The sequence below is a fragment of the Gopherus evgoodei genome, chromosome 2, assembly GCF_007399415.2.
Source record: "Gopherus evgoodei ecotype Sinaloan lineage chromosome 2, rGopEvg1_v1.p, whole genome shotgun sequence".
NCBI lineage: Eukaryota > Metazoa > Chordata > Testudines > Testudinidae > Gopherus > Gopherus evgoodei.
Genome location: NC_044323.1, coordinates 189,236,893 through 189,245,933, shown reverse-complemented (window position 1 = coordinate 189,245,933; position 9,041 = coordinate 189,236,893). Strand labels below are relative to the sequence as shown.

Sequence of the window (9,041 nt, the reverse complement as noted above, 5' to 3'; positions counted from 1 at the left end):
TCCCACAAAGCACTACAAAAATGTCCCACAAGGCACTGAGCCAGATAGCATCACAGGACACAATGGGATATCTTCCTGCCGTGCACCACATTTTATGTTGCAACCACTCATGGTGAGGGCACGCAGCACTGATGCAAGCACCGCAGTGGAGATGCACACGAGTGACATTCTACATTTGGTTCCTATACGCCAACGTATCTTGCATTGACAGAATTTTGTCGTTTAGACACGTGGGCACTGCAACATGCTCCATCTCAGGCCAAGGTGGTTGAAAAGTAACAGTGGTTAGTCCGACACTGCCCTATATTCCCTCAGTACAGGGCATGAGATTAGCTAGGTCACATACGCAGATCAAACCGGCACTGCTACCACAATATCCAATCAGATGCACATGCACACACACGTGAAGTGGGGCACCAATAGGGACAACAGAGGTGTCTCTCCAGCCCAGGTAGAGATTTACTTATGGTTTGACATGATGGTTATATATATTTTTAAAAAACCCATTATCTAACAAGTATAGACATTCTAATTACTCATAAATGCCCGATTCCATTTTGAATCCTACTGAACACTTCACCTCAGTGATGTTTTCAAGCAGTGGGTTCTACACACACTATACGTTGTTTGTAGAAAAGTATTTCCATGTTGTGGTTTAAATCTTGCCAAATGAATGTTAGTCTTATCTTATGACAAAAGGTAAATAGGAGCAACCAGTTTGCTTCTCTGTAGGAGTCTTTAGTTTGTGAGCTTCACTCATAATCCCCTCTTCTATCTTCTCCAATGTAAACAATCAGTCCTATGCCAAATCATATTTATTACTTGTCTTTGTCTCCCTTCTATTTTTGTTACTCCTTTTTGAGACAGTAATATCACAGCTGAAACACAGTATGGATGGTGAAGGTATTGCACAGATTCATTTATATATAAACAATATAGCATTGTTTTCCATTCCACATGCAAGCTAACATTTTGCAAAATAAAAGTTCTCCTGTTCTTTTGCATTAAGTTCTAAGGAAGCTCTTGCTCTTACTCCACTTTTCTAGACCCTCCAGCAAAAGAAAGGGATGGCAAACTGTCCTACTTACTAATAAATATCCTTGTTTGTTTATAAAGAACTTCAGGCCTTTATGCATCATCACACAAAAGCAAAAAAGGGTACAAAATCAATTTCACATATTCTGTATGATATTTATTCACAATATTTTTTTCTTCCTCACCCCACCTCTTCCCAAACAGTATTCTTTCTAGAAAGAAAAAGATTAGACACATGTGCTCAGTTTCTCAAGTAATTTACCTCAGGGCAAAAAGGAAGCTTAAGCAACTGGTTTATTTAAAAAAAAACAAAAAAAAAACCTTTCATTCAGTATTGAAACTTGAGATAAGGGACAGGAACACACCATTGTTGATGGCTGATGATTCAATCAGAATCCGGTAATATGCATATGCAATAGATTATTAATATTAACAGACATCAGTAACTTTGAATAGCAAGAACAAGGTCAATAGTAGATATATCCTGATGTCACATATCAGAGGGGTAGCCGTGTTTGCTGCTTTTACAGATCCAGACTAAGTGTCCTGTGGCACCTTATAGACTAACAGACACATGACATTTCAGCCAGTCCTAGCTAGGATCTTTGAATTCAAAGTCTTGTTTGAGAGGAGTTATTTTAATCATTCACTTATCCGACATCCTTATTTTGTTTGATCAGTTTACCAGGCAAAAGGATGATTTTTCTGTGACTTCTAAACTCAGCCTAATATGTGAAAAAGCAAGCTGTGTTGTTTCTGCCATTTCTGTCAGTATTAGTTGTACAGATCATCAATTAGAATTTAACTGGCATTTCTGCTGAGTTGTTGAAGCAGATAGCACTGAAGCAGTTAGTACTGTAGATACTGTATGGATATGCAAGAGCCACTTCAATTCTAACAGAAGTAAAAAAAAAACAAAAACTTGTTTTAGCTAATTAAGCAGACATACCTTGAAGACACAGGGTGCAGATATGTAAAGTAACATGCTATTTTTACATAACAACATACTAAATTCTAAGTGGCTATCAAACTGAGAAGCTTCCAGCTACCTAGCACCACCCCAGAGCCATCAATCTCATGCGGTATCCCAGACACAGATGTTTCCATCCTGTTCTCAACAACTGATATGCTATCACAAAACTGTCCATGGAAAGGTCTACAAAAGCTCCACTCAACAGCTGTTAGAATATTAAAAAAAAACTATTGAAAAGATGGCTGTGATATTAGTAAAGGATAGAATTAAGGCTTCTCACTGGCAAGACATACTATTAAAAAGTCAAGCCAAACCTGCCCATCATCCACTGACTGGGCCAATATTAACTGAGTTTTCCTTAGAGGTCTCCCATTAGAGTAGCAACTAAGCTCAAGTTTGCTTAAAAGGACATCCTCAATTTAAAGAGAAAGTACTTCTGTCTAAAACTGTTACTATTGTTACAGTTAACAGCTTACACTTGTATAACAGAAAGCTGAGAAGTCTTTTCTTCTATTTTTCCAGTTTTGTTTACATAGGACATTTGTTAGCATTTCACATATACACCTCTAGCCCAATATAACACTGTCCTTGGAAGCAAAATAATAAATCTTACCGTGTTATAGGTGAAATCGAGTTATACTGAACTTGCTTTGATCCACCAGAGTACACAGCCCCACCCCCCCGGAGCACTGCTTTACCACATTATATCCGAATTCATGTTATATTGGGTTGCGTTATATTGGGGCAGATGTGTAGTCAGTTTCAGACTTGTATACAGTTGAGATTATTATTTGTGTGCATCTCTTCCGGAGCAACAGTGGAAGGGAAAAGCTATTTTAAAAAAAGACCATGACAAACTACAGACATTGGTGATGGGGAGGAACTCTGAGCAGTCGTACCTGAAACTACTTTTAATTCCATTTTTTAAATGATTTCAAACTGATAGTATCCCTCAACTGTGTTCACAGCCCAAAATGGGAATGACAGATTCAGCTTCTAGAACTGAAATTTTATCCTGTAATGAGGTAACATGGGCTATGACTTTCCTTGTGAGAACTATGCACTACCTTCAACTAAGTTGATATGATTTTCCATCTGAGTCAATCTGGCTGGCTTCTTGTATATCCAATTTTGTGGAAGCTTCCTTGAAGGAGAATGTAGTTATCTCTGAGATTTCAGAGGTAATAGAATCCTTTTATGCTGTGAGGCCACTTGCTGAAAATATTAGATTGAAGCACACAGTCGTGGCTTGTCTGCTTTCTCTACTTGCAGAAGTTTTTTCTGGAATCAGAACCACACCAACTCATTCATCTTTAAGGAGAAGGTAAACTTAAGGTTTAGAGCAAATTGAGTACAATTAGTCCAAAGCTTTAGCACCATTCAGGGACAGGTGCCTAAAGTCCCATCTACACTAAAAATGCAAGTGTTTTGATCAAGTTAGAGAACAGCCATATAATAACTGGTGCAAATGAAGCACAGACCTGTAGCTACCTTAAAACTCTCTCTTTATTCTGGGAAGTGTCATTCTTCTCACTGAGGTATTTGCTTGAAAGCCTGATGACAATTTAGATATGAGTGCTGATGATCCATTTTAACAGAAGTATTCAGTTAGTCTGCAGTTGTAACTGGACTTCAAAGTACTTCTACTCATGCCAACCAGTCTGCATGGAAGTTCCTGATGTAAGTTTTTATCCAATATACATTTTAACAAACAGGAATAATTAGAGATTTGGGAAGATTTACCCTTCATTTTAGTATTTTGTAGACAACGTAGTGAACTTTACTTGTAGCATCATCTACCCTTGACAAAGTATTGTTTTACTCAGAGGGGCTCCAAGACTCCTCTTCAGATGTTTCTCCAAATGCACTTTATTTGTACTCTCATGCAGCAGTCTACACCATGGCATCATATAATACTTGTGTGTCTTAAGTATTTTCTGGGAAGTGAGAGCAACCCCATCTCCATAGGGAAAACATGCCACTTGAAAACAGACCTATGAAGGACAGAGCAAACTACTCTCCTTCCAGGGGAATCAGAAAAGCAACAACTGCATCCCTTATTAAAGAAAGGTCATCTCTGAGGAAAAACCCAACCCAACAGAAATCAAAACAGTCTGCTATGGCCACATGAGCACAGAGGGTCCACTGAGGAACAGATCCACAAATGTACCCCCAAACACAACAAAAGTGTGACCAGAAACTAGAGTCTGACTGTTCTGACATGATTGAAGAGTCAGACTTTTCTACTGAAAAATGTAGTAAAGGGGAGGAAAGAAGGGTGCAGTGCAAGTTACAAACAAGTGCCAGCACCAGCTTTGATAACATGTAAATTAAAAGCCATGCAGAGAGCTATCACGATTTGTAATACATGACTAGTCACATTGCTCAACCTATCGTTATTCGCTGAAGAAAATAAAACTTCAGCCAGACAGAAACCCTCTTACTCAGAGAACAGTATACCTTTAAATAAAACTACTTTTATTGATAAACTGGTTTGTGACTGAAGCACACAATGGAACTGTGAGAAACAGTCTACTGCACCAATATCCATCAGCCAAAAAATGACTCTCTCTGCCAGCATACAAATGAAGTCATTGTCACAGGATCAATGTGCCATTCTTGCTGGCCTGACCAAAACAGGTACACATCTCTAAAACTGACACAGAAAACATGAGAGAATGTTAAAAAAAAAACAAAAAAAAAAACATTAAAGAAGCTTTAAACTATCCAAAAAATTACAGATTTAATTCCATGTCCTCAAGCATATCTGGCAGTGAACAGTGTAACATTGTGTTAATAAAGTAACAGTTGCTCATTCGTATTTTTAAAAATTAGAGTGAGAAGGAATCCACATACACCTTCCAAGTCCAGAACTGCATCTTGTAGAAACTTAAGTGGTCTGAGTTTTCAAACCCAGTGCAATATTAAAGAAATGCCCATTCCACCACATTAAAAAAAATCAGAAAAGCTTTAATACACAATACTACAAGGTTAAAAAAGACAAAAGAAAATGACAGCTAAAAGTAGAAAAATACATTGTAAGACAATTATATTTGTTCCTTAAACTGTTTTGATATTACAAAATATTTTAGATTAGACCATTTTAACAATTTGTGGCATTTTCTGGAGATAAGAAACAGAATTGGGAGCAAAATTGCTTCCTTTGGGTAATGGGTCCAGGTACTGACTCCCAAGTTAGTAGCTCTTAAATCCCTAAACAACATGGCAGATCCCTCTCTGATGCATCATGTCTGAAATATTGAGCAAACTGTTCAGAGACAGGCTAGGAAGTCAGCTAGTATCCTTCAAATAGTGTACTGTAGACAGACAGCCTTTTGTAGCTAAAGTTTTTGTGGATTCAAGTTGCCCCTAAAACACAGCAAAAAGCTCTTTCCATCAGTGATCTAGTCTGAGACATGGTCGTAATATGTACTTAAGTCATTCATATTTTTTGTTGCCCTTCTGGCTTGTGTTCTCTAAATTCATACTATTCATGTTACCAAGAGATGGAGACGATGAAAACAGTCACTAAAATTGGTAATGTTCTTGTCTAATAAATATTTTAAAAAAATAACACGCTTTGCATGTGATGGTGCTGAAGTCAGTTTAAACTCCTTTAGGTAAATCTATTTTCCTTTTCACATACAGTAACCTAATATACAAAAATGTTATAACTCAGACAGTACTGCCACTGACCAGCAGGTGGTGCTGATCTAAAAGGAATGATGGTATCAACATCCTCCTCTATGCCTTTTACTTAGACTTTTAAAAAAAAATTACACATATACACACACATATCTCATCTCATTTGGTCAAAGTTTTGTTTGGAAAGTGTAAATGCAGTGTTTCCCCAACACTGCTACCACCAGAGTGGGAAACTGCTACTTTATATAGAGCTTGTCCAGATTAGATATAACATGGCAAATAATCTGTGTAAACAAGTTAATGGAAGACCGGTATGTAATAATAGGAGGACTGATCAATTGTCATGAACTTTTAACATTTTAAAAGAAAACTGTTTTTCTCTGACCAATTTAAAAAAAGACCCCACCTCAAACTGACACATCTGTTACTATTCTCAAAAATCCACCCAAACCCAAAAGAGCAGCGCTGCCGTTTCCTAGCTCATGGGATTTTTTCTGAAGTTTGTGTCAACTGAAATTAATTTTAGATTTGGTGCTTCCATTTGCTCTCTCATTTTAAAACAGGGACAAACTATATATTTATACTATTTTTCAGAATTCGAAGTAACAGTTTTACATCTAATCCCCAAAATCATGTTTCCTAGAAAGTAACATTTTTCACACCCATGGGGTCTATATGAATGTAGGTTCTCTTGTTTTGTGCGTCAGGGGTTGCAAGAGTCCAATTTGTTCCAATTGGCACTTAAGACTGAAAACACTCAGTACAGGAAATGCCACTAAAGTGTAATCACAGTTCCATCCTCTTCAATTCCTCCTCTGGGGATAACCAAACTATGTCGGGGATCAGTTTTTAAGGAGCTTAGTATTTTGTGGATGTTGCCGTTGCTTTCTCGGCCAGAGTTACTGTTGAGAGCCAGGTCTCTCTGAAGTCTGTGGCTAAGACTGCTGCCATTGATTCGGGAGAGGCTACTAGAGGGGAAGCTGTGCAGTTTGGGAATGTGCTGTGGGTCCAGACCTCCCTCAATGACAATGTCGGCTTCCTCATCACTTTCCATCTCATCAGGATGGAAGTTTTGCAGCACATGTGAGGAAGGCAAGCTGTGGTGACTAGCTGTGCTATCTGTAGACTGGCCTGAGCTGCCAGACATCCTACTGCTTCGGCTATAATTGTTCCTTTGGTTTGCTGGCTTGACAGTGATAATAAGATTGTGGCTGTTGGCGATCATCATGTCCGTTACTTGGTCAAGGGTTTTCCCAGCCACTTCAATGCCATTAACTTCCAGGACCTCATCATTAACAGCCAGCAATCCTGTGCTCTCTGCTAAGCCGCCAGGAACCATACGAGAGATGAAAATACCAGGTACTCTTTCCAGTCCATGAGGAGTTACTCTCATACTGGTCCCATCGCGGATGTAAAATCCTAATGGTTTCTCATACCCGTGTCGATAGAGCCTCACTCTTCTGTGTGTTTCAGGAAGAATGTCCACATCAATGATGGAAGACACTGGTCTAAAATCCTGAGGCATGCTGATATTAATGTGGGGACGCCTGCGAATGTTGTCGTTGCGAAGGGTCACCAGAGCCTTCTTTTTCCTGGTTAGTGTGTTGGCCCCAAAGTTACTATAGTCCACTTCATCTGGAAAAGAGAAGATACTCTTATATATCAATGTTATGGATTATTGGTCAATCTGGAAGGTACACCTAATAAGCAGATCTGGTTCCGTGAAGTCTCTCCCCCAATATATGAATACCAATGAAGTTCACTGCTTAGCCAAAAATCTCATTTAATTTCATGTTTGTTACCACTTCACTCAGACAATTCACTGAATTACAATTAATACTTCCAATTGCAATCATATTTTGAAAGATTCATTTTAGATGTTCAGTCTTACTATCTGTTTTTATAGCATGAGAATACTTGCTACTGCAAGTCTAACACACGGTTCTACTCTTATGGACAGATTTTCAATGGTAAGGACTTGTATTTTATGCATACATCTCAGGTGTGCAAATACCAGATGTCCATATGCAAATTATCCACACATGCCTAACTCTGAAATCTGAATCTTGGGAGTATTTTATGTCTAGGCTACAGATTTGTAAGTGTGTGTTGGTACCTGGAATGAGTGTTACTCTGTGTGAAGAGTGTGTTGTGTATATGTTTTAAAAAAGTGGTTAAATTTCCTTTGCAGTTTTAGTCCAAGAATGTGAGTGACTGATTCCAATCAGCAAAGAGATGCATAAACATGTTCTGAAGTTAAATATTCTATGTAAAGAGTTCATGCAGTGACTCTGAAAAATGCTCTAAGAGCCACAGAATAACAGATGTATCTAAAATCCTTACCCTAGTTCCCAGTACAAATACGGTATCCTATTTTAACATGCATTCATTGGAGAGATCTTTCCTCAGATGTTCAAAAGGGCTAGCACTTCTCAGATATAAGTATTAATAAAGTGTTGATTAATTCTACTGTTGGAAAACAAGCCTCTAAAGATAACAAGTGGTAAACAGTGAGTAATATTTTTGATAAGTACCACTAAGTTTTCATTCTTTCCCTGCCACAGCACCAACTGTTTGGGTGTATCAATGTGTATTTGATGAGGAGTGGTATCTCTCTCTCTACTGAACTTAGTCAAAACCCAAAAGTGTTGGAAAAAAACAAAGTTTAGAACCAAATTTTACAGAAATGCTTTATGCCTGATCCTTTCTGATCAGTTTTTCAAGAGGATTATGGAGATTTATACGAGGAATAATTAGAAGATGAAGACTATCAGGATGATTTTAAAGTTATACTAAGTTATCCAGCTGTTGAAAGAAACTGAAGTTCTTGGTCAGAGAAGCAGCATTTATGGTATTTTCTTCTAGTTGCATAAAACACTCCATTTATGTCCAAATTCTCTGTTGCCCTGCACCCCATTTGCACTATGTTAGCACAAAGTAGCTGTAGGACTCTCCCTCCCAAGAATACCTCCAGTGCAAGGGGCACCTCTTGGGCAGGTTTGCAACATTTAAAGCTTCTCCCTGTTCTCTTTCATTACAGGTCCCTCAAAGCCACACCAGCTGCTCTGCTACATTACCTTAGTAAGCACCATGCTGTGGCATTGTAACTACTCCAGAGGCAACCCATAGGATAAGCATCACCATTCCCCCCCACCCACCCCAATCCCCCACTCAGTGCACACTGGCAAAGTTAACACTGAAATGTTTAAATTATCCAAATATTAAAAAGTCTGAAACATTGCCAGGAAGTGGCCAGAGCCAGGATAGTGATAATGTAACAATATAACTGTCTTATTCAACAAATCAGCCCAGGCACATTCAGAGCTGCACTTATTTTACTGACCAACAGTAAAAATTGTTAAGCAGAAATTAGACTCTTTTCTGCTTC

At 38.4% G+C, this 9,041-nt stretch overlaps 1 protein-coding gene across 1 annotated transcript in view; it reads right to left on the bottom strand.

The window, feature by feature from the left end:
- Window positions 1–4,474: 4,474 nt before the first annotated feature.
- Window positions 4,475–9,041, bottom strand: part of PARD6G (par-6 family cell polarity regulator gamma) — a 104,110-nt gene continuing 99,543 nt past the window's right edge. The window contains exon 3 of the mRNA XM_030552567.1: window positions 4,475–7,288. Within this exon, the coding sequence (XP_030408427.1) occupies window positions 6,429–7,288 (860 nt within the window). The 3' untranslated portion in view covers window positions 4,475–6,428. The remainder of the gene's footprint in view (window positions 7,289–9,041) is intronic.